General features: G+C 51.6%; 1 protein-coding gene across 9 annotated transcripts in view; it reads right to left on the minus strand.

The window, feature by feature from the left end:
* The window catches only part of ARHGAP26 (Rho GTPase activating protein 26), a 211,390-nt gene that overhangs the window by 122,823 nt on the left and 62,762 nt on the right, over positions 1–25,805 (minus strand). For all 9 annotated transcript variants that reach the window (XR_008823362.1, XM_056348080.1, XM_056348079.1 and 6 more), the window contains 9 exons: positions 18,263–18,358; positions 17,199–17,260; positions 16,688–16,759; positions 15,309–15,410; positions 12,269–12,379; positions 11,315–11,419; positions 10,431–10,560; positions 9,950–10,050; positions 4,437–4,531 (listed from right to left, as the gene is read on the minus strand). Coding sequence is in view for 8 of the 9 variants with exons in the window: in XM_056348072.1 (XP_056204047.1) it covers positions 4,437–4,531; positions 9,950–10,050; positions 10,431–10,560; positions 11,315–11,419; positions 12,269–12,379; positions 15,309–15,410; positions 16,688–16,759; positions 17,199–17,260; positions 18,263–18,358 (874 nt within the window). In the remaining variant the exon portion in view is untranslated. The remainder of the gene's footprint in view (positions 1–4,436; positions 4,532–9,949; positions 10,051–10,430; positions 10,561–11,314; positions 11,420–12,268; positions 12,380–15,308; positions 15,411–16,687; positions 16,760–17,198; positions 17,261–18,262; positions 18,359–25,805) is intronic.

Below are 25,805 nucleotides of genomic sequence, written 5' to 3' on the forward strand. Positions count from 1 at the left end.
CATTACGTGCAGAGTTTATGGCCTTTATGAACAACTAAGAGATCAAAATCCCACAACTTTTAATACCTCCTGTTCCCATAAAAGCCAATTGGTATTAGAAGTGCTTCACTTCTCGCCCAGAGCAATGACCTACATCATTCTAAATTACAAAGCCTTTGTCATGAGCCAAATGAGATACTCCTCCTCCTAAGGCTTATTTTGTAAGACAATGGCTGTCATCCCTGTTTACCTTGTTTACAAAACTGATTTAATGCAGAGACTACAAATAAGTGGTTAGAAAAAATGAGCATTAATAGTAAAACACTGTATTCATCACACTAGGAATGTATTTCAGCCAGACACGAGAACAACATTCAGGGCCTAATTTTGCTGTAACAAAGCAATAAAATGCTCCTAACTTCCCACATTGAAAATCAGAACTGTTTGCAAAAGCAGTGACAGGGATTTCTTAGACCTCTCACAAACACCTGTACTTCAGTCAGCATTGAGAACTTTGGCTTCTCCTTACCAGACAACAGGAAAAGGAAGGAACGTTATATTAACAGATCAAGCTCAAGATTTTCAGCTTGGTAGTGCTGAATCGTCTTTACAGGAGAAAAAACAATTTTTTTTTTTCCTCCCTAACAAGCAACAGCTTCTCTGGGTGTTACATAAAAAGCCCCAAGTCTGCACCCCATGTTGCATGTATACCAGGTTCCCAAAATGCAACACTAAAAACAAGCCTATTTCTGTGCAGATAAAAGCAATCGGGAAAGAGCCAGCCGAGGCTGCCACCTTTAGGCTGTACGGCAAAGCAGGAGCTTAAGCACAGTCCCCGTGCTCCTGTGGCTGTGTCAGCACAACACCATGATTATATTGCATCCTACAACACTGCAAGTTAGTATAGACAGAGTGTGAAGAGCTACGCACATTTTATGGTGACAGGAGATAAACATACTTGAGTAGAAAATGAAGTTTCATCATATGTACTTATATGTGTGTAGCTTTTAGCAAGGGATTTGACATATATCAAACCATAACTACATACAGGTTTTACGCTGCCAGTTCCAGTGTGACACAGAGGGATAACCCGGCCCCAAGCGCCACCAATGCTCCTTCATCCTCCAACTGCAGTTAGTAAGATGGACACAACTTGTCAGGTCACAAACTGGTAACAAAGCCAGTTGATGCACACAGAACTTAAAAAATGATCAAATATGCTTTAGGAGGGCCTGGGAAGAAAGTGGACTTCACACTGTCCCCAAGGCATGCAAGCACAAGCAACTCACTGAAAGCCATGGAGCACAGGCTACCTGCACCCGCAGCAGAGCCCCACACAGGATGCCAACTGGCAGGTGCCTTTGCAACACTATTTAAGTGTAATCTGTTGCAGCAGTAAAAGACGTTTTGGACACAAATGCTGGGAGGCAACGACACATCACATATCCATCACCACGGAAGATATCAATGGGCTTTCATGCATTGCCCCGTTACAGGTATGAACCCGGAGCCTGTGTGTGACATTGCTCCAGAGGGGCCTGCAGCAGATAGCTCTGAAAAGACAACCACACACCAAGGGCATGTGTACCTGGAAAGATACAGAGGGGAAGCACAAACTGAAATACGCTGAAATCCACAGCAGTGCAGCAACGTCCCTTATCCTTACTGAGGAAGCGACACACGCAGCCCAGAATATGCTCACTCCACACATACTTTGGAAGGGACAATCCAATTTAATTGTCCATAGGAAGAAAGGGATGTGTACAGAAAAATCTTCCTGCTCTCTTAAGCCACCTGTTTCCAAGGTAACCTTTGCAAAGGCAGTTTCAAACTTCAGGAAAAGCACACTCCAGTGGCATTATTCACCCTTACCTCTGAACAACACAAATGCACGCTGTTTTCTCAGTATCACAGTATTTTCCTGGACTGGCTTAACGGCAGGTGATTGAATGGCTCTATCAGTTAAAACATACTTGACTCTTGTGGGACATTGCTTACAAGTCTAGTTTTCATTTAGAAGTAGCATACAGAAAAGAAAGGGGAAAACTACTGTAAGTCAAAACACAGTGCATATGTGAGACAGAAGCATCTCAGGGATATTTGCCTTAATCATATCAAAACTTCCTGCATGGGGCTGAAGAGCAAGACATCAAGTTTCTAACTTCTCTATTGGAAGAGACAATAAAAAAAACCGTAAAACAAGGGGGGGGGAAGAAAAAAACAAAAAAAAAACAAAAAAAAACAAAAACAAAAAAAAAAACAACCCAGCCCAAGACAAAAACCCCCACTACACAAATCATCAGCCTTCTCTGTTCTGCAGAAACAGACACAGACACCACTCCAGCTAGCCTTTGGTCAAAGATATCCCATCATTTGTGGTCAGCAGACTTGGGTGGAAAGTGTGGGCTGAAGTTTTTGCCTGTGCTCAGGTTCTTAAGTCAGAGCTGATCTCCTCCAGCATAAAATGGAAAGCAATGCCTCCAAAGGTGTTATCCCTGCAGTGCCCAGGCGAGCCCCAATACCTCCGACTGCAACCAGGCACCTCTGCACAAGGAGTTCCAGGTCACTTGTGGTTTCCAGGGCCACCCAGGGAACCCAAGCCAGGCTCCAGCAGGACAGCTGCAGGGAGGCACCCACACGCTGTCAATCCCTGATAATCCTGGGCTGGCAAGGAAACTGTTCCTCGAAACACACTGCTTTGTAAAACAGGCCAAATAATGAGTGCCAGGCAAGGTGAAGCAAAAGTGATCTCCAGCAAACTCTGGCCACTGACAGCATCAGCTTGAGGCCCTGATGGTGCCCAGATCTCCCAACGCTCACCATGACTGTCCCAGGGAGGGGGAGACAGGGTGGGCACATCACACTCTCTTTTGGCCATGGCAAAACCTGTTGCCTCCTCTTCCTCTTCGCTTACCTATTTTGGAAATAACCATTATTTTAGACAACTAATGACAAATGTTGATACCAAAAATGTGCAGAGTGGCCTGTATACTGGGGGGGGGTGGGGGGGGCGGGAACCAGCCTTTTATTTCATGTTTTCTGCTCTTACTGTCCTCTCAGGCAGAGGCCATCTCTTGCAGCAGGAACGTGTACACGAAATGAGCGATTTCTCAGGTTTCACCGCCTTTGCTGCTCCCCTGCCATTATTTACATTTAACAGGCATATTTCTGGAGTAGCTCTTGATCCCATGCCTAGCAGGCTCCAGACACCAAGGGAAGGTTCAGCTGCCTCTGAACACACTGCAGAAGAAAACTACTATAATGGCTGACTTCTCCTCCTCCCAGTTTTATTTTGATTTTCACATTTTAAAAAAATACTCTCAGGGCATAGGAAAAAAATCCCCAAGTCAGCAGAAATATTGCAGCTTTCTAGAGGAAAGCACAGCTACAGAGAGTGGGAGGCAGCCCCTGGGTTATCTTCCCCCTCAGCCAACACAGGCAAAGCTCTATCACCACAGCCCCTCCCTGCCCTGGGCTGGCAGTGAGAGGGTCTGGCACTAAAACACTGAGGAAGCACAGGCTGGGCAGGGAAAGGTATTGAAGGTTATTTCAGCATTATTCAACACCTTGAGTTTTGATGAACTTGGGTTTTCCCGAGACCTCCTGGGCATTCCCGCAGCAGGCAGTGGAGAGGAGGACAGCTGGACCGAAAACAGATGCACAACTGGGAGGGCACAGACATTCAGTGACTTTGAAGCAGGTTTTTGTAAACCATGTAAACTTCCTGCAGCCAGGAAGATATGAAACAATGACTAATACCACTTGGAACAGCAACCCCAGCCTGGTTTTCCTGTTTATATATGTAAGCCATGTGTGATGCTAGATATGATAACAGGCTCATTCCTAGGCATTACAGATTGAAGCCACACATACATCTGGTTCAGCTGCTACATGATAAGTCACATCAGAAAGCATTTTACTTCTTCAGGAAAGAGAAGTTAAAGTGTCCAGAGGTGCAAGATGGACTTCCATTATTACCCACCCATAGTGGACCAGCAACAGCCACTCTCCAGCACAAAAGCTGAAGCTATTGAAACACATACCTGGTGCTGGAAAGAGGAATCATATCCCTGCCAAAACACCCACAGAGCATCTTTTCCATACTTGCGACTATTTACCTTACGTGGCCAGACACTGCAGAAGTGCTAAAACACCATCAGAGAGACTTGAGTAAACTTGGCACCTTGTAAACCGAAGCAGTAACTCAGCATATTGAGAGCACCTGGCTAGGAACACCAGGGAGAAGCGTGTTTCCACAGAGAAATGCTTTCTATTCACAGAGGGTATGACTAAAGGAGAAGAGAAACATGGAAGCTGCACAAGAACTACCCAGAAAAGCAAAGTACAGATGAGTACAACCTTTCCCTATGCACAGCTAGCGTAACCCCTCGCACATGCATTCTTTTGGCAACTCAGGCTGCAGGTACACCAAGGATGCGATGCCCTTTGGCACTCACCGATCAACAGCTTCCACGTCGAAGCAAAACCTCTTCTCGATTGAGTCAGTTTTCCGCCGTGTACAAGACTTGAGGATAACAGCTTCGTCTTCTCCCTGAGAAAGAGACAATATCACAGATAAGGCCAAGAAAAATCAACCAATCACGTGCTTGTCCCCAGCACCCACTGCACTTTCAATGAACATGTTCAAACCTGGGGGGGACTGGGCAGCATCAGCCTGCTAGAAATATATATTTATACATCAGAAGATTTGTCTTTTCACCTTTGCAAACATATTTAGTCCAAAACCTTTCACAAGGATGCACACAACTGAATTTTTTTATTAAGCCTCACACAATCCATGCTTCAGGCAGGCAGGGAGGGTTGGAACACAACTTTTGGGCAAAGTCAGCTTTATTTTCCATTGCTGAACAATGCATCATAGACCTGGCTGTCAGTTTTTACCCCAGGCTGCATTTTTGGCAGCATTCTGCACGTGACAACTATTAACAGGAGCAAACATGTCTTAAAATGTTTATTATATAACAAAGCAACGACAAAACCATTCTCCCATCCAGGCATCCGCATCCAAGTTGCTCTGGATTTCCACACACTGAGGAGAGATCCGGCAGGATCTGCATGCACTGCTGTCCTCTGCTGGAGGAAATTCCTGCTCAGTCCCTGCCAGCACAGACATTTCTTCTACAATTTTTAAAATCCACTGATGACTCAATAGAAAATTATTTCTGAATGAGTTCCTGGGAATGGCCACTTCTCCGTGTTCCCTGTGCTGTTCTTGAAGACACCTTGGCTGACCAGCCTGTTCCCTGACATCATCATTTTTCCAAGAAACTTATTTAGAATCACAGGATCGTTTAGGTTGGAAAAGACCCTTAAGATCATAGAGTCCAACCGTTAACCCAGCACTGCCAAGTCCACCACTAAACCATGCTCCTCAGCACCACATTTACATGTCTTTTTGAATACCCCCAGGTACAGTGATTCCACCATGCCCCTGGGCAGCCTATCCCAGTGCTGGACAACCCTTTCCGTGAAGAAATTCTTCCTACTCCCCCATCTGAACCTCCCCTGGCGCAACTTGAGGCCGTTTCCTCTTGTCCTGTCGCTGGTTACTTGGGAGAAGAGACCGACCCCCCCTGCCCAGCCCCCCTGTCAGGTGGCCGTAGGGAGCCACCAGGCCCCCCAGAGCCGCCCCCTCCCCAGGCCGAGCTCCCCCAGCCGCCCCCCATCAGACCGGAGCCCCAGCCCCTTCCCCAGCCCCCTGCCCATTCCTGGACACGCTCCAGCCCCCCAGCGTCCCCCCTGCAGTGAGGGGCCCAAACCTGAACCCAGGGTTCATGGTGCAGCCCCCCCAGTGCCCAGCACAGGGGACGGTCACTGCCCTGGGCCAGCTGGCCACACCGTTTCAGATACCAGCCAGGATGCTGTTGGCCTCCTCTGCCACGCCGGGGGCTCATGCCCAGCCGGCCGTCAGCCAGCCCCCCAGGCCCTTTCCCTCCGGGCAGCTTCCCAGCCGCTGTGCCCCACGGGCAGGGCCCAGCACTGGGCCGGGGTGCCCCTCACACAGCTGGGCTCAGCCCCTCGCCAGGCCTGCCCAGCCCCCCTGCAGAGCCCCCAGCCCCCCGGCGCTGCCCGCAGCCCAGTACCACCCAACAGCCGCACTGAGGGGCACTGGCTCACCTCACCCAGGGCACTGACAGAGACACCGGACAGGGCTGGCCCCAGCTGAGCCCGGGGAACACCCATGTACCTGGTGCCGGCGGGATGCGACTCCATCCCCCGCCATGCTTGGGCCCAGCCCTCCAACCATATTTTAGCCAAAAAAGCATATACCTCTCCAAGCCACCAGCAGCCAGCATCTCCAGGAGATGCTGTGGGAGGCGGCGTCAGAGGCTTTTCTGAAGTCTAGGCAGACACCATCCACAGCCTTTCCCTCATCCACTAAGTGGCTCGCTTGTCCTGGAAGGACATCAGGTTAACCAAGTAGGACCTGCCTTTCATAACCCCACGCGGGCTGGGCCTGACCACCTGGCTGTCCCATATGTGCTGTGTGATGGCACTTGAGGTGATCTGCTCCATGGCCTCCCCGAGCACCCAGTTCAGACTGACAGCCTGTAGTGCCCCGGATCCTCCTTCCAGCCCTTCTTGTGGACAGGCATCACACAGGCTAATCCCCAGTCTTCTGGGACCTCCCCATTTAGCCAGGGCTGCTGGTAAATGATGGAGAGTGGCTTGGTGAGCACTTCCACCAGCCCCCCTAGGGCCCTGGGGTGGATCCATCCAGCCCCAGAGACTGTTGTGTGTCTGGGTGGTGTGGCAGGTCACTGAACATTTATTTCCCCTTGGATTGTGGGGCTTAATTCTGCTCCCTGTCCCTGTCTCCCAGCTTAGGGGCCTGGTACCCCAAGTGCAACTGCTCTTACTATTAAAGACTGAGGCAAAGACAGCATTAAGTACCTCAGCCTTTTCCTCAGCTTTTGTTACTGTGTTTCCCCCCACATCCAATAAAGGATGGAGATTTTCCTTCGCCCTCCTTTTGTTGCTGATTTATCTATAGAAACATTTTTAATTGGTTTCTACAGCAGTAGCCAGATTAAGTTCTAGGTGGGCTTTGGCCCTTCTAATTTTCTCCCGGCATAACCTCATGACATCCTTGTCGTCCTCCTGAGTTGCCTGCCCCTTCTTCCAAAGGGCATACACTCTCTCTCCCTTTTCCTTGAGTTCCAGCCAAAGCTCTCTGGTTCAGCCAAGCTACTCTTCCCTGCCAGCTTGTATGTCAGCATATGGGGACAGCCTGCTCCTGCACCTTTAGGATTTCCTTCTTGAAGAATGTCCAGCATTCCTGGACCCCTTGGCCCTTCAGAACATCTCCCAAGGGACTCTTGTCAACCAGGACCCTAAACAGGCCAAAGTCTGCCCTCAGGGAGTCCAAGGTAGCAGTTCTGCTGACCCCTTTCCTTACTTCTCAGAGAATCAAAGACTATCATCTTGTGATCGCTGTGCCCCAGAAGGCCTCCAGCCACCCCATCACCCACAAGCTCTTCTCTGTTCACAGAGGCCAGGTCCAGCGGGCACCTTCCCTAGCTGGCTACCTCATCAGCTGTGTCAGGAATTCCTCTTCTGCAGACTCCAGAAACCTCCTAGACCATTTCCTCTCTGCTGTGTTGCATTTCCAGCAGATATCTGCTAAGTTGAAGTCCTCCAGAAGAACAAGGACTAGCAATTGTGAGACTTCTCCCAGCTGCTTTTACAGAATAATTTTTTGTATGCCTTTTCATCCTGGTTGCACGGTCTAACAGACTCTCACCATGCATGGTACCTGTCTCACTGGCCTTCCCCCTAACTTTTACCTCACTCAACCCTATCATCACCATCACTAAGCTCTAGATAACCAAAAATACTCCCTAACATACAGGACTACCCCACCATCTCTCCTTCCTTGCCTACCCCTTCTGAAGAGTTTACAGCCATCCACTGCAGCACTGCAACTGTGCAAGTGATCCCACCACATTTCCATGATGGCAACTCTATCACAGTTTTCCTGCTGCACAATGGCTTCCAGCTTCTTCTGTTTGCTGCCCATGCATGCATTGTAGATGCACTTCAGTTGGGCTATTGCTCCTGTCACCTTTTTGGCAGAAGAAGCCCTAACTCCTATGCAACTATTCTCAGGCAATTCAGTGGTTCCTAACACATCAATAACCCTTGTGTCTTTGCTGCCGCAAAGGACCAGAAAAGGGACCCAGAACAGACCCAGAAAGACAGACCTGAGACAGTTCTCTGCACAGCTTCTCCCCAAGGTTCAGCAGAGGCTACCTGCACCCGGTCATCCCAGCCTGGCCTGCTGCTGGCACAAGGCTGCTCCCAAGCTGCCAGACTCCCCACCTGGTGTTCAGGGAATGCCTCCGCTTGAAACCCACTAATATCCAGATCCAGTCACAGCCTGAGGTGCATTCACAAGGGGCTGACCTTTGAGACCCACAAGCAGTGGGTCCCCTCCTGCAGCACCAACATTGCCTATCGCTTGGCACCTGCTCCAGCCAGACCCCCAAATGCCCAGGAGTACAGACAGCCACAAGCCCCTGGACTGCTCCATGCTCCAACAGCTGTGCTGGCCATCACTGATAGGCTCTGCAGCGCACACAGAGCTGCTCCAGCATAGGCAGCATTTCATACAAGGATCATACAAGCCACAAAACCCCTGGCAACGAGCCCCACCAGCATGGTGACTGGTGCAGCACACCAGAGCAGGGCTCTTGCCCTGTGCAAGAAGGGCTCATGGGGTACAGGGGAAGCCATGAAATGGGAAGAGACCATGTGAAACACAGTGCAGCCACTGATGATTACAGGGCTGGGATATTTTAATACTAAGTTATAATGAAGATGCTCTGAGGCAAAAGGAAATTAATTTTAAAAGTTGCCCTCTGCATGGCCAGCTCCCTTTGCCAGCAGGAAGCCGTGTGGCAGCCTGTCCAGCTGCCCGAAGTGCTCCCCTGCAAGGGGATAACGTTTGCAAACTGCCCCGGTCAGAACGCTCTGGGCGGGTTCTGTTGTTCCTCCTGCTGTATAGAAAAGCAAAGCCAGTCCCAGCTACAGTCAGGCTTATGCTGCTGCTCCGAGAGCAATTGGTGCACATAGCACATGCTGCCCCCCGACACCCACTGCTCCCCCTGCTCCTCCACACCCCCTCGGGGCTGAGGGGAGGCTCCAGGCTCTCTTGTGGCTCTGTCTAAAACAAAACAACTCCATTGGCCAAGTCATAGGAAGGAGCAAAATAATGAACAGGTTCTCTTCTCCAGGCCTTGGAACAGGAACTAAGGACTGGGGAGCAGGCGCCCATGGAGCTGGAGCGTGGTGTGTGTGTGTGGCATGACCCCACTCTGTTCCCAGCCCCAACCACCACCTCCAACCCATGGAAACAGCCTCAGCCTTGCAGGGCACAGTGCAGATGCACGACCCACTGTGTGCCCAGCAACGCCCGAAACAGTAGGTGTGGAACCGAAGATGCAACTGTGCATGCTTCAGCTTTTAAAAGCCTCTCCTTTCACAAATAGAAATAAGTAAATTAAAGACAGACCTAAAAGCAAGAAGAAAAAGGTCCAGCTTCAGCGCAGTGGCAGCTGCTGCAAACTTGTCCTTACAAATTGTGTGTGCACACTGGCCTGGAATATGGAGCTGAAGCATAAAACAGAGAAATGCCGAAGGGGCTCTATCCACTTGGGAAACTGGCTCTGCTCTCAGCACAGCTGACAGTTTCCAAAGATCTGGGTGCTCTGGGGGTTTTCTTGCTTTTGTGGGTTGTTTGTGTTTTTTTTTTTAAACAAGGTGCAGAGTTAATTCCCAATGCAGCACCCACTCAGCTTGGAATGAATCTGACCACTCCACCTGCATTTGTGTCACCCTTTTAAAAATGGTTCAGTTTGAGTACTGGGACAGTGTGCAACCAGCAGCTCCGCAGTGCTCCCCAACAGAGACCCCTGGGACACACTCCTGCTGCCTACCCGTCACTCACCGCTTTTCCTCCAGATTTCTGGTCAAATGGCACCATTGTGATCCGCTTTGATTCTCTCTGGTATGTGCAGTAATGCTTCACCCAAGAAGTCCCAAAGTGACCTACAAAGCAAATGCAGATTTTATTCCCAGAACTACTACAGCTTCAGTGCCCTCCCATTAATAACCTGTGATGTTTAACAATCATTTAACATGTCAGATTTCTGTACCTACAGTTCTTGTTCGACTTTGCCAGTGGATTAAGCATTATTAACCCTCTTCTGTCCAGAGGAAAGAATTTTATCAGGCACTGGGAGTGATTCTTGCTGGGAGGGAGAACCTGGCTCACACATTCCCACCTTAACATCCCACCCACTGAGTCAACCCCTCTCTTTCATAGATTTTGTAGCCTGCTGAATTAGGCTTCACACCCCAAACCCTGACAAACCACCTTCCCCAGGAGCCCACTCCCCACACTGCCCTGGCAGGCAGCCAACACCTACGTTTCTCCTGCACGTAGAGATAACCCTCCATTGTGTAAGGGCTGATGTTTTTGTGCTCATGAGGATTCTCCTTCATCTTCTTCATCAAAGACTCAACCTCTGACCTTGTTCCTTCAAATCGATTTCTTGTCTGCAAATTAAAACAGGAATGCCTTCTCCAGTGCACGGAGTGGGGTGGGACCCAATGTGCATCACACAGAAGTGGGACCCCAGAGCTGGTTGACTACAGCCTGTGTAAGAAACGGGACCAGGGGAGCCCACTATCAGCCACAGGACAGGGTTTCTTCCTGGGCCTGGATTTAAGCTAAAAGAAAAATATTATGACATCTAGCAAGTGTATTTTGAGTTTTGTGAAAAAAGTTGTTTCAAAAGAATGAAACCAGTCTGTGTCTCTGGGAGAAAAAGAGTGATTTCTTAACAAGAGAGAAAAGTGAAGCTGTATGTCAACGTGCCAAAGCCCTGAACACATCCAATGTGCATGCACCAACCACAGTGGCAGCCAGCAGAAGGACTCCACTCCACAGCCCAGAGACTGGGATGGCAAGAAGTGCTGCACTTCCCAAATGAACAGTGCTTTGAAACACTTGCAAAATGGTTTGAAACACTCACTAAAATCACAGGGCACACAACGTCTACCCACTGGCTGACTCCTGGGGAAGCTAGGCCTCTGCATTTGGTATGCCATAGGGAATGAACGGCTGCATAGACTGTGTATACAGTGTAGTGTTATTTACAAAAAAAGAATTTGCTTTCAATAACACAGCCAAAGCCTTTGCTTGATGGCACACAGAAAAAAGGAGAACAAAGCCTTCATTAGAATTTATCAAAAGTGTTAGTTATCTCTGCAGGACAGAGCACACGGCATGGGCACATGGCACACTTACATTCTGGATGCTGATTGTCAGCTCTGTCTTGAAATCGCTGAAGTCCTTTGCAAGCTCGTAGCCATGGTGGTAGAAAGTGAAAAGCCCCTGCAGAAAGGCCAGCAGCTGCATTGGGGTAACATAAATCAAGATAGTCAGTAGTGACCCACAGCCGCTTTGAAAACAACCACTGCTGAGGGGAAGCATCTCTGTAGCTCCCTAGGGGTGCAGGGGCTTGCTGGCAGTCCCTAGGAAGACACCCTAGGGTGTTCCTTGTTTCACTTTCAAAACCTCCTCTGAACAGACCTCAAAGCCACAGCAAGCCCCAGCCCCAGGACCCCTCGTCACCTATATTCCCCCTTCTTGCCTCAGCCAAGCCTAAGCATCACCGAGAGCCAAGCCAAGAGGTGTCAGGCAAAGCAGGCAGCATGCTGCCGTTCCCTGTATTGTGCCTCTCCCAACTCTCAGTTACTCACCTCTCAGCCGGAATTACTCTTGGGAAGAGCCAGGGGGTTTTGGCACTTCCCAGAAGAGCTTAAAGAACTTAGCACCTGAGCAAAGGTAGACCTCAGAGAGCTTTTTCTTCCCCCCTATTTCTGTCACTCTTGCACTCTTTTTTCCTCGTGAATGTTAGTTACAGTTTTTTTCCCCAATCAAGCCTATTTTTCTTTTAATTGCTGGCAGGCTCCTCAGTCCAGCCCACGATGACAGAGATGTCTGCACAATAAAAAAATCAAATACTTCCAGCATGCATGTGGCTGCTGAGTTAAATGGCTCTGTACCCCAAGGCTCACACAAGTGCTTTCTCCCCTCAAATCTCCCTCTGAAAGAGGGGCTGCAAGGTGAAGCTGGACCCACCCCGAGCCATCCCACTGCAGGGATGCCCCACACCGCAGCCCGGCTCCTCACAAGCCCTCACTTCTCCACACAATCCCCCATTTTTTGCAGGCTGAGGCAGCTTGAGTGCTCACTTACAGGTTCCACGAACTCAAACATCTTCCTCTCCTGGACCTCTTGCACCTTGAAGACATACTCCAGCGAGACTTCATAGAAATGCTGCCGAACCAGGTCCACCTGGCTGTCTGCCTGCAAGCGTCAGGAAGATTAAAGAGGAAATACAAAGTCACTACTGACTGGGAGCACTTGGCCTTGCGACTAGAGGACATCTGGGTGTAAGGGGAATGTGCCCATGCAGAACAAATATAGCTTCAGACCACAGTCCAGGGCTAGACAGATGGCACAGCGATTAAATATAAACCTGATTCACATGAACAGGCTCTTTCTTCAGCTGAAAACAATGTTTTTGTTGACTCATGTTCTCACCTCCCCGACAGCTGTGTAAAAAAGCAAGCATTAGAAGGAAAATAAGAAGTTGCTACCTACTTGATAATAAAAGGCAATTATCTGCTTTCTGGAAAGCACCGCAACTGGAGATTGCCTCCAGGGTCGAACCAGGCAGTACACGTGCCCTACCACCCTCTCCAGAGAGCATGTCACTTCAGTTGATCAGCAGACAGCAAATCCTCTCTGCTTTGAAGCTAAAGCCCAAGTGAGCAAAAACAGGGATATGCCCCAATCTCAGTGCATACAAATAACCTCATCATCATGCACATGGAGCAGAGCCACTCGAGGTGAGGGACACAGGTATCCCTGGCACATGTTGCTGCTATGTTTGCAAACGATACTTTGCATAGAGCAGCCCAGGGTGTCTCTGATGCTGGTGGTGCACACAGGGAGGTTGGTCTGGGTGACCCACCATCCCTCTGACCTCAGCACCAGTAAACTCAGCTGGTCAAAGAGCCTCAGCCCCAGCACAAACTGCCATCAAGTCATTGCTCAACAGGAGGCAAATTCTTCTGTCCCAGCTGAAGCCAGCAAGATGCCCTCACCAGCGTGACCCTTGCTGCATCTAGGGCAGCACTGGACCCCCAGGCAGGAGGATACGCTGTACCACACATCCCATCAGGGCTGGACACATGGCTGCTCCCATGCTCTGCAAAACCCAGCTGGCAAATATGCGCTTGCATTTGAGCAGCGGCTTACTCCTGATTTTCAGTGTGACACAGCCATGAAATGGCCTGTTTTCCCCCATAACCTGCCACCAGCATTTGTGCTGTGTGCCCAGGGTGTGCAGGCTGAGGTAATTAGCAAACTGAGTTCTGAAAAGCAGAAAATATAACATAATCAAATAACTTCGCCAGGAGTTAAATGGCAGATTAGACTTTGTGTGTTATTTAATTGGTCAACAGCCAAAGCAGCAAAGAATTCCCATGGTTTCCTCCTCTCTATGCATTGCCGCAGCAGTTGCACATGCATCCACTATCACCCCCAGCTGTAGACAGCAAGAGGAGGTTAGGAAATATAAAACACCAAATCTCCCAGACACAAATGCTCTTCCCTTAGAAATCAAGGTGTCTAGTGAAGCTTCAGACTGCTCATAAACAAGTGCGTGTTAATTTTCCTAAATGGTACCTTCCCATCAGCACCTTTTCTGCACGCCCATCTGCTGTGGCTGCAGCCCCCTGCCTGGAAAACCCACTTGACAGGCAGGGACCGCAGTGGGCAGCCCCAGGGGAGGTACCAGACAGGGTGAGTGCACGCATATGCCGCTGGATGACACGTCCACGTTGCACAGCCTATACGCTGGACTGCTTTTTCAAAGGCATCCGCCTCCTCAGTGAGGCTTGAGCCACCAAAACGAGTGTATGCTTCCTAGTGCCCCGGGGGAAAAGGCCCCAGCACCTGAACTCGGGAACTGGCTCCAGCCCCCACCTGCCTTCACAGCGAAACAGAAGTCAGTATTTCGGGTGGAATGCGCCAGCAGATGGCACCCGCAGGCAGCACTGCCCAGCCTACACCGGCACCCACATCCCACACACCGCCACCGCCTGCATCCCGCACAGCACCACCCCGCACACCGCCACCACCACCACCTGCATCCCGCACAGCACCACCCCGCACATCCCACATACAGCCACTGCCCACATCGCGCACAGAATCCCACTCCCTGCTGCACTGGGTTCCCAGGCAGCCCTGCAAGACCATACTCTGCCCAGGGCACAGGATGACACCTCTGAAAATCGCTGTTGCAACCTGACAGCCACAAGTGGATCCTTCCCTCTCCAGAAACAAATCCTTCCACTCCTGTGTCTCACAACAGTATTTCAAACACGAACTAAAACAGAGGTTTAAAAGCCATGAGAATGGGACTCCATCTTCAGGGACATAAGGGTGCTTCCACACTGTAAGTTATCTACAAACCCAGAACACCTATGCAAGGACAAAGCTGGCTTACAAGCATGTCAACCCTGATTCTTACACCCTTCTTCAAGCCTGATCTGGTGGAAGATGATTATTTGTGCCCCAGATATATCTGCTCTTCTGAGTCCCCAACTCTGATAAGCACCATACCACCACCTGAGCAATCCCAGTGCAGAAGCCATCGCCTGGGCCCACCAGTTCCCCCAGCAGCACACCAAAATCAAGGACGTACATCCTGCAGGGACCAACCCAGCTCTGGGCCAGTGCAGGGAATTTCCAGACTTGGAAGAAATGACTGAAAACTCAGCATACTCATCCAGTAAGAGCATTTGGCACAGCATACGTCCAGAGTCAGTAATAGGCTCCTAAAGAGTTTAAAAGCACTAAGCCTGATCACTCCTCCCACGAAGCCCAAAGCCAGTACAGCCACTTTCAGAGAAGGAAACTAGACATCCATGATTTATGCTGGCACAAGGGAAGCCTGCAGGAGAACCAGTTCCTTTCTGTTACACTCTTTAATTATAAGCTCTCTCTCCTTTTTTATTGCTATCCATTTTGGGATCCCTCTGATTTACTCACCAAAACAGCTCTGTCCCCTTTCATTACAGGAGGAGGGGAAAAAAACCCACTCACAGCCAGAAAGAGGGAAAACAATGAGTTTACAGCAAGCAGAACCAACGCTATAAGCTGCTTAAAGCATTCAAAAAGCTCCCCACAGTTACAGCTAGCCATGGAAAACTGATGTTGCTCTCACCTCCTGAAGCTGGGATTCTTTCTTCTTAGAAGACAAGTTTAAGTGCTTTTCTAGGACACCACAATACTTCTCAGTCTCCTTGTCATATTTCTTTTTGGCATCCTGCAAAACAGAACAGAAAGTGTGATGCTGAACAGAACAGCACCAGAGCAGCTGTGAGGACTCACAGCATCCCCGTGGCATTGGGCACAAGTCTCGGGCAGGAGATAACCCCCTTCTGCACAGCAAGACATGGGACCAAGGCCAAGGGGCATCAGATGGAAGCAAGTGAAGCTGCTTTTATCCGTGACCATCAGGCAGCTCCAGGCAAGCAGCTTATGCTGCCAAAATCCAAGACTCAGGGGAGCCTCTCCTCTACTCCCAGAGCCCAAAGCTTAGCAAAACATCCAGGGCTGTCCAAAGACAACACAGTGAGGAAAAGTGCTTGCTAACCAGCTAACCAGAACATCATCACAATTTCATATCCCATTCCTTGCCACTCCTTGCAAGGACTAATCCTATGTGTCACTCAGGACAACGACACAGTAATTTGGCTGTTCATGGCAGAAGCATTAAAGGAGGATATCAACCTCAACTTTTCTTTTGCACCTCTCATTCCAGCCTCACCACCCTGACTCACCAGTATGAAATCCACCACTGACACCTGCAAATAACTGGCTCCTTTCTGAAGGACCCTTTTTTGTCTTTTTTTGTTGCTGTTGTTGCATGAACCAGGAAAGCCTGGCCAGGCTGGGCTGTGCCATGGTGCCACCACAGCTGCTGTGCCAGTGGGGAGCTGGGCACACTGCTGCCATGCAAACACAGCCCCGATGGGCCGGCATGTGCTTCTTGCAGGCAGCAGCAGGTTGTTAAAACAACAGGATAGCCGCAGACAGCAGTTTTAATTTCAGAACAAAGGCAGGAAAGAAAGCAGGGCCCAGGCTTTCTCACAGCTGCCTTCAGCCACACTGGTGCTTCCCAAGGCTTGCCTGTCCTGACAGAAACCATCCAAATTCCCATGCAGCCACCCAGTGACACACCAGGAGTGGGGAGCACAGACCAGTGGGCTCAGGCAGCTGGGAACCCCTCTTAAGAAAATGCTAGTTCTTGCTTGCTGTAAGAAAAAAAAGTTCACTTCAACTGGCATGTGATTTTTGGCCCTTGGCATGTTACTTGGTTGTGGGTGAACTCACAATACTGAGGCACTTTCCTGGGAGCTGGATCCATCCCACAGCAGCACATCACCTCCTCTCACGCTCAAGCCCAGCAGGGCCCATTCCCTGCAGTGGCGACAGGTCCCAGCCACCACCACAGCCATCGCCCTGTGGCTCTGGGCTCTGCTCTTGAGCCCGAGCAGGGGCTCCCAGAGGAGACAGCAGCTCAGCACAGCAGCAACTTACCTTAGCGGCTCCGATCTGCTCCTTGCGAAACTTCTCCAGTGGTGTGATCAGCACCTCGCTGGCATTCTCGATCTACAGGCAAAGACATACGTAACTCACCCACCCACCTTTTTACCAGCTCAGCCCCAGACAACCATGCTGCTCAACAGCCTTTCCCACGGAAACCCTCCTGCAGCCCACACAAACTCCAGCCCCTCTGGCTCCATGCTGGCTGAGGAGCTTGTACCAAACCTGCCTCTCGCCCCAGCAAGCCCTACCAGCACCAGCACCGGCCATTTTCCAACTGCAAAACACCATTACTGATACTCTTCCGGTGTATGTCCCCACTAAATTTACCCTCCCCTCCCTCTGGTCTCCCCTGCAGCTCTGCCACGGGCAAGGGAAGGTGCACAGGGGCTTGTAACTGCTGCATGCCACAGTGCCCTGGGCACCACACCACCCACCATGGGCAGAGTCACCAGCTGCAGCACCAGTGCCATCCCTACCCCACTCCCGGCAGACAGGTCCATACCATGCGCATCCGCTCGTCTTCCAGGTTCCGCAGCACCGTTGCAAACTCCTGCAGAGACTTGGCTGGAAGGGACACACCCCCACAGATAGCATTTAACATTTTCATTTCTTTTTAAAGAAAGAGACTGAAGAGGGGATTTTTGTTTGTTTGCATTTTGGGGGGTTGGTTGTTTGGGGTTTTTTTTTATCATCTTTGCTCTCTCCCTAAAAAGGCTTCCAGTTGCCTACAGAAGCAACTGGTAGCAAAGCAACCCAGCACTGTGTTCCCTGCTCTGGAGAGAAACACCGCACCTTCATCTCAAACCTGCCCTACCCAACAGCTGGTCACCAAACAGCCCTACAGCTCAGCACTGGCTTCACCCGTGTTCAGCATGTGAGTGGCAGCTCACCAGCATGTGCATCACGCCAAGGGGGCTTGGATGAGAAAGCTATTTTTGCTGAGACTCTGGGCACAAATAAATAAGCAAAGTTAAATCAGAGCTAAAGCTCATTTGCTCTCCTGGCTCCAGACAATGCGCATAATAAGCTCTAAAAGTTCAGCTGGGGCAGAAGCAGGGTAACATGGAGTGAAGTGGCTGAAGCTGCTGCCCTGTGCCACAAGAAGCTCTGCGGTGAAGCCAGGCTCAGTTCAGAGAGCACTGCATGCTCTGCACTGCTGGCTCCTGCCAGCACAGCTGGTGCTGCCAACTCCTTTGCTCCTGCAGCTGGCAGTGAGGCTGCTGCTCCTCTCCTTCAGACCACAGCCCCTTTGCAGTGTACCGTATCTCCAGACACCTGCTTTCCAATGCAAAGGGGCCAGATAATCTAGACTGTTTCAGACACAGGCAATCTTCTTCCTTTCCTATCTGCAATTACTAGATTTAGGCCAAAAAGCAATTTGTTTCCTTGAGAAGGCTTTGCTGATGTTGAATCAGGAGAAATATGCCATTTCCAGAGAGCAGGAAAGCACCCAAATCCCCAGGCCCCTTGGGGTCCTCACGTGGGTTTCTACCCCGTGCCCTGCTCAGCTCAGGAGTCTGGAGTGTGGCTTCAGGGCTACCCACAGCACCAACACCCAGGACTCACCAATGCAGATCTCATCATCTGTTTCAGCATCACCAATGCAGCGGAATTTAAACTCATTGAGAGAGTCTGCAAACTTGCGCTTGGCTGCTGACAGGTCTGCCAAGAGAGTGGGAGAGGGGAAAAAACAGATGTTAAGAAAAGGAAAAAGCCCACCACCAACATGATGCAGGTGAAGGTAACCCCAGCCAGCAAGACCTCATGGAGGGATGGTGACCCCCAGCACCAGGGAAGCCCTGAAAGCACTGCCCTTCTCCTGCACCCACTCCAGGGATGGGGCTCCGTGGGGTCCCAGCCAGCACCCACCAAAATACACCACAGGAGATGAAACCTCAAAATACTTTGAGAACCATGCGGGAGCTCAAGCCCGGTGCCACAGGGCAGCGGCAAATGGCGATGCACAGTGGCACTGCCAGGCAGCTCCTCCGCTGCACCCCAAGAGCCAGCACCTCTGCACAGGCTCCCAGTCCTGCTGAAGCAAGGCACCATGAATGGGGAATAATGCAGAAGTTTATTGCTTTCCAAACTGCAGATTCTCTCTGAGATCTGAATCCTATTAAGTTCTTACTTGCAATGACCTGAGCAGATCCTGGACTGGCTTTTCGAACCAGCCCCGTAACCCTGATCATGCAGACACACGCTCCTGGGCACTACAAGGCACTGACTCAGAAGGAACTCATACTTGAGCAATGCGAGGAACTGCAGGCCTTCATACTGCATTAGGAAGACATAATGCTAATTTCTCAGTGCATTTTTTCACGCAAAGTCCAAAAATTCAGCATTTTTTTTCAGTTCCAAGCACAGGTAGAAAACATGCCTGTGCACACAAAAGCCATTTTCTCCTCTCTGACACCAACAGCCAAAAGATAACCATGAAAGATTTTGAGCATTTTGCTTTCCCCATTGGATAGGGGAGTTCACAGCTTTCTCCAAGCATTAATGCTGTCCTCCCAGTGTCTCTGCTTAAAGCCCTGGGGTTAATCCTGCCCACAGTTCAGTCCCAGCTGCCTTTGCACAATTGCTTCCTAAGGCAGCAGGAAACCACGCAGCAAATACAGGCAGGGAGAGGGAAAGCACCAGGAGCTTTCCTGGGGGAAAAGTACAGTGGGGACTTCTCCAAAGAGCAGCTGAGGAGCCCCGACTGCAGGGACCCAGGAGTGGAGCATCCGTACTTTCAAATCATGGGTCACATGAAACAGCATTTACGTTTTGCTCCCTGGACAAAGGAATGAGCACCACTGACACTCTGCTGGTGTCCGGGGCTGCCGGGAGCCTCTGCCTGCACCCACAGGAGCAGAATGTATGTTTTTTGGAAGGCAGCTTCCGCGGTGCTCCTGCCAGGGTTTAAAAGAGGGACTCACAGGAGGTGGGAAGCTTTGCTCCAGCTCTGTGGCACAGGCACCAATGGCATGAAGCAGATGAAGGGCAGAGAGGCAGCAGGACAGCCCCTGGGCAGCTATCTGGCCACACCACAGTGCCAGGGCAGCTGGCTGCACCCCCAGAGAAGGAAGAGGTGGGGGCCACCTGGCAGCACCCCAGTGCAGCTCTCCCCACTCTCCTCCACATGCTGCTGCTGCCCCCACCAGAGCAGCCCCCCTTCCCTCACTGGGGCCGCCAGAGGGCTCAGGGACTTTAACCCAGTCCCCAGAGCCAAGTGGCCTCCTGCCTCCTCTGGAATAATAACGAAGATGACGTTAATGACTTAAGGAGCCATTTCCTCTCCCCCAGCTCCATGCTGTCAGCCACTTTCCCTGCCACATACTGCGGCCTCACCAATACACTGCTCATATTATGCGTGGCATGTCCCAGCCAAACCAGACCTGCCATGACAACTCTCATGCCCACCACTGGCTGGGCAGGCCCGCAGAGCCAGAGTCTACTCTGACACAGGGACAAACACCCAGGGGGGAGCCGAGCATCTGCAGCCCAGGACAGGGACACCAGCATTCAAACAGCACCCCTTGCCAAAGCCATCCCTCCCCACTGAGAGTGAGGAGGAGGTCAGGGCTCTGCAGCCAGCAGGCACAGGCACCAGGCACAAGCCAGAGCAAAGCCAAGAAGCCCTCGGAGGTGGTGGTCCACAAGAGCGACAGCCCATGTTGATTATAAAAAGGCAAGGGAGAGGCAGGGGAAAAAGGAGGTAATTCCCGGTGCAGCAACAATAAAGGAGGATCACTGGCAGCCACTTGCTGAATAACGTGGCCAAGTCAGCGCGGTGAAGTGGATGCTATAATTAGCAGTAGGCTTGGCCAGAACAGGAGAGAGGAACACCCACACTGTACCTTTGGGGACAAGCGAGGAGCCAGCACAGAGGGGGCACCATCATCCTCCCTGTGCCACTGTTAGACCCACCTGCACTCCTAGCATGTTGTTCTCCTAAAAGCTCAAATCTCTCATCTATACTTTGGGGAAAAAAAACCTAACAGTGGAAGCAGCCAAAGTTCCCGGCTGCACACAGGGAAACCAGGGTGGCCCCTCCACGGGCCAGTCATCAGCTCCTAAGGCTTCTTCTCCCCCAAAGCTGTGGACAAGCAAATCAAAATCCTACAAAGGCTCAACGGAAACTTCTGCTTCCTCTTGTGCACGAATAAAACCACCCGGACCCTGCACATGAGTCACAGCTGGGCTGTGCCAAAGGCTGTGGAACTTCTGCTTCTAAGTTCTCTGGCTGGCTTCATCAGTCAGCTGCAACATCAGGGAAAACCACCACAAAGCCAGAAAAATCCTTCTGCCTGAGTAATGCAACCAGCTCAGGGTCCAGGCACCACCGGATGGTTGTCCTGCAGGGACAGGAGCTGGGCCCACCAGTATGGATCCAGGGATGTGCAGGTGCTGGCAGAAGCAGCAAGGTTGCAACGTGCCTGCAGAGACAGTGCAGTGGCAGCCAGCCCAGGGGTGCCCAGACACGGGTGCCCAGCCTTCAGCCAATAAACCTTTCCTCTGCCCATCACACCTTGGGGCTGCAGCACTTAACACTGATGATCTTCAAGGGCAGTAAGGAAAGCATGATGTCTGGCAGAGGCATCCCAGGAGTTGAAAGCACCCCCACACAAGATGCTGGAACACTGGGAGAGCAAGAGGTGGCTGCTGCCACCTCATGCTGCAGCCGCCTCAGGAGGGTCCAGGGTACAGCCTCAGCCCTGGGGATGCTGCCATAGAGCCATGGGCTCATCTGCATCCAGGATCCAAGACAAAACCAAGTGGAGAAAACACCGGACAAGCAGCAGGAAAGCAGATCTGTCCCACCTGCAAAGTAATGCCTGTGTATGTGCTAACACAGCTGGGGTTCCTCTGCCCAGCACATCACAGTGCGTGGTCAGTGCACTTGAAATTACCATCTCTGGTCAATACACACTTGCTCAAGTAACAGCTACGTGTGCTGCCCAAAGCCCTGCTGTGCCCGCCTGTTTTCCCTCCGCTCCAACACAGGACTGTCCTGTCCCACAGTCCCCCTGTCCGTGATTCATTCCTTTCCCCTCTCCATGCTGACTGTCCCACGGTGGGGGTTGCTATTGCAGTCCTCCTCATCATCATCGCCTCCCATGGCTCCCCATTCCCACACCCAGGCTGGCAGGGATGGAATGATCCCTTCAGGAAAGCGCGCTTGACGGAAAACAGGCACACACAACACATGCCAGAGGTCCAGCTGTGTAGCTACAGCAACCAATAAATAAAGTGCCCTTTTAAAAGAAGTGATGTATCAGCTTGTTACTGCAATACAGGGTTACTTGCTCAACCTCTTCCAGCAGCAGCCCAGCAGTGCTCCCCTTCCCAAACACTTTGCCCTTCCTGGAAGAGGGTTCATGACCTGAAATGGGTGAAATGGGAACAAATTGCAGAGGACTGGGACAAGTGATATGGAAGGAGATATGAGCTCACAGACGGCAGAGGTACCAGCAGGGACCTGTCCCAGCAAGGAGGGAGTTGGAGCTGAACTGTGAGGTCTGATCCTGTCTTTCCTGGCAGCAAGTCAGAGAGCAGCAATCAAAGCACCCGGCATCGCTTGTCCATCAGCACAGCAAAGCTGAGCAGAAACAAAGGGTGCAGACAGGGGATCTGCCTCTGTCTGCTGCGGCTTGATCAGTTCCCGCACAACTCCTGAGACGTGGCTTTGGTTTTTTTGTGACCAGCCCTTTAGTAGATGTTTGAGAGCCAGTTTTGGCTGTGCCCCTACACAGTGTGCCACTGTGCTCCTGCAACAGGGGATGGAGCATCTCAGGGAGCCCTGCCCTGCTGGCATCCAGGGTCCTGCCCCAGCACACAGTGCAGAGGCAGCCACTTGCAGAGTCAGAGCAGAGGCATGTGCTGTGCCACCAAATACTGCAGCATCTGCCCCTCACACAGTAGAAACATGCTCAGCATCCTCACCACCCGCAGCAGGAACAGCATAGAGAGGGGATGGCTCCCAACAGGACAGAGGGCAGCTGCCTGCACCTGGAAGCAGCCTTGGTTAACCCTTTGCCCATCCCTCCTCCTTCACACCCGGCTCAGCGGTCAGCCAGCTCCTCCCTGGTACCCCACATCTCTCCTCCTCCCTCCACCAGCCAGAAAGCAGAGTAATTGCTGGTTGAGTTTCCGTCCCAGCCTCACACCTCCAGGCAACAAAGCTCCCTCCAAACCCGGCTGAGGCAAACGTTACTCCAGCCTGCATCAACCCTGCAAGTGAGCAGCAGCAAGGGAGCAGCTCACACACCTGCTGTCTATCCTCCCTGATCACCCCAGCATCCCCCCTCCTCCTCCCCAGCTACGGAGAGTTAAATCTTCTTTCTGGGAAGTGGTTGCTAGTACTGCAATGAGGCTGAAGTAGTTGTTTTTTACAGAAAAAGTCCCTTCCAAAGGAATTTGGAACAATTTTAAAAGGCTGTTTGCAGAAGGAAGGCGTTGTGATTCACAAGCCTCCTCCACACGTACAGCATCCCAGGAACAATGGGGATGACCCCATCCCAGGCAGGTCCAAAGCCAGACTCACAGAGGGGCAGCCTCCATGCACAGGTCTCCCCTGGGGGCACACTGCTGGGAGATGGGGCAGCCCTGTTCCCCTGGATGCAGGTGTCAGATCTAATGCACGCCGGGTTCAAGTGACTCCACACATGGAGCTTCAGCCACTTCACCCCAATCACCCCACTGAACACGTGTTCAGTGTTTAAAATATTTTCAGGCTTTTCCAAAGGGACCTCAGAGATACAGTGCACTGAAACCTGAAAGCCTGGGCAGATGTAGAGCAGGGAGCTTTCCCATTAAATCAAAATTTATAAGGGGCTTAGAAAAGATTGCAAATCCTTCACCTGCATGCTTTTCCTGGCTGGGATGGACGCTGGGAAACCTGATCACAGGACACAGAGGGGAACTGTAACACATCAAAATGAGACATCAAGAAGACAGACATCTCCTCCTGTCTGGTCCTGGTGCCCGCCAGGGAGCGTGGTCCCCCAGTCTTGCAGTTAAACTGCTAACTCAGAAAGCAAGGGGCTCTCCCCAAAGCTGACTTCACAGCCAGCTTGCTATTTAAGCTGGAAAAAGCAAAAATAGCTCTGGCTCAGCTGCGCTGTCAGGACACTCGGGACAGATGCAGTAGAATGCTGCAGGCAGTTCAAGTTAACGACAAACCCGCTGACAAGTCTGGAAGTGAAGGGTTAATGCTGCTGCAAAGGGCAAAAGCAAAGGATGGTGATGAAGCCAGTTGCATGCTACAAGGCAAGTTCCAGCAATCTCCACATCTGATAGAGGTTGTGCTCACACAGAGCGGTATTTCTACACTTCCTGCAAAGAAAATTGCTTAACAGCCTATATTTAATGCTCAATTGGACAACAGGAACCGAGACTCCTGCCCCTTCCTTCCCCTGCAACAGGGAACAGCAGGGAACAGCAGGTTCAGGCTGTGAGTCCCTTGCAAGCCCCTGGAGAGAAACAGAGGGTCCCCAGTTCCGAGCCCTCGCCTTCTCCTTGTGGGCACCTCTGCCCAGCTGCCAGCAATGATATTGCCTGTGCCCTGCCAGCAACACCCATGACCCCACTGCCCCGGGCGGGTTTCCAGCCCCACCACTGGGGAGGTGACCACACTCCCACTGGCAACCACAGGGACAGAAGTCACCAGCTCCCCCATCATGGGTCTGACAAGTTCCTTAAAGCTTCTCCAAACAAAATTCGCATCTAATTCACAGTCTATTTCTTGGCTGTTTTTCAAGAAAATGCCTCCAGCCCTCCTTACTGCATGTGTGTCTGTGGGTCAGCAAAAGGGGCTGATGGTCTTGCAGCTGCACAGCAGGGTGTGCTGACACAAGCTGGGCTTGCTCCTGGTGCTCTCACCAGGCGCTGACATACAGGCAATCCTCTTTGGTCCTCTATTGCAGCAGCTCCCCTTTCAGCACGATGGGAGAAAATGATGGGTCCTGCCTCCCTGGGACAATGGAGGTGAAGCCTCAGGGTCCAAAACACTTTGGGATCTGCACACAGCAGACACTGCACAAGTGCAAGGTGTGACCGTCATCAGATATCATCTGCCCAGGCTTCAGGGGTAACACACATCACAGAGCCCCGGGGCACTGATGGTCAGTGACAGCCCACACACAGAAACAATTCAGCATGAACAGTACAAATCCAGAGTAACAGCACAAGCAAAGGCAGCAGCAGCACAGTATCACTGTTTGCTGGGGATCTCACTGCGCAGGTGCTGCTGCCCCACAGCACCTGGGCTCATGCACCCTGTGCACAGCCACAGGAGGGGACCAGTGCAATGCACGAGTGCCATCGGCTGACCCCAAGGCTAACGTACCATGCCATGCAAGCTGCTGTGTGCTAGCCACGAGCCTGACATACAAGCCACGAGCCCAGTGTGCAAGCTGCACTGCTGCTAGCCCCGGAGAGGGGATGAGGGACACTGCAAGAGGACACAGAGCAGCAAGGGGCAGCTCCTCACTCTGCACTCCCCATGAGATCACAGCAGTGTGTCTGCAGAGTCTCACAGTGTGCAGCTATGGCAGGGGCTGGTTCACCTCCACCACTGCCTTGATGGCCTGCCAGGAGCCTCCTCCAGTGATGCCCAAGCAGGATCCAGCCAGGGGTCTGTCCTGTGAAACAGCCCAGATGCAGGAGCACAGAGAAGGCAGATCTGGGGGGGTCCCCAGTGGAGACCTCCCCATCTGGCTACAGAGAAAGCAGAGCATGGCACAGCCTGCTCAGCCACACCAGTGGCACCCCCACAGACCCACACCTCCCCAGCTGTTGCAGTCAGCACCAAGCAACCCCACAGTGGGCCAGGGCCAGCCAAGATGGGTAATCCAGGGAACAGCTGTTCTAATCAGCAGCCAAAACAGCCGGATTACGGCCTGACAAGGGTGCTTAGAAAGCAGCAATATGGTGTCTGACCCCGCAGCAAGCACCCGCCGCCAGTGACCACCCAGCAAGCTAGGGATTTGGGCACAACGCCAGAGCAAAGCTGCTGTGGGGTCATGCAACATCTCCCAGTGCTTGGGGATGCTAAGGGATGGGGGTTTGGGAAAGGTCAGAGCTGGGAATGACCAACTGGATCTGGCCCACGGACACATGC

This window comes from Falco biarmicus, chromosome 8 (genome assembly GCF_023638135.1).
Source record: "Falco biarmicus isolate bFalBia1 chromosome 8, bFalBia1.pri, whole genome shotgun sequence".
In the NCBI taxonomy this organism is placed as follows: Eukaryota; Metazoa; Chordata; class Aves; order Falconiformes; family Falconidae; genus Falco; species Falco biarmicus.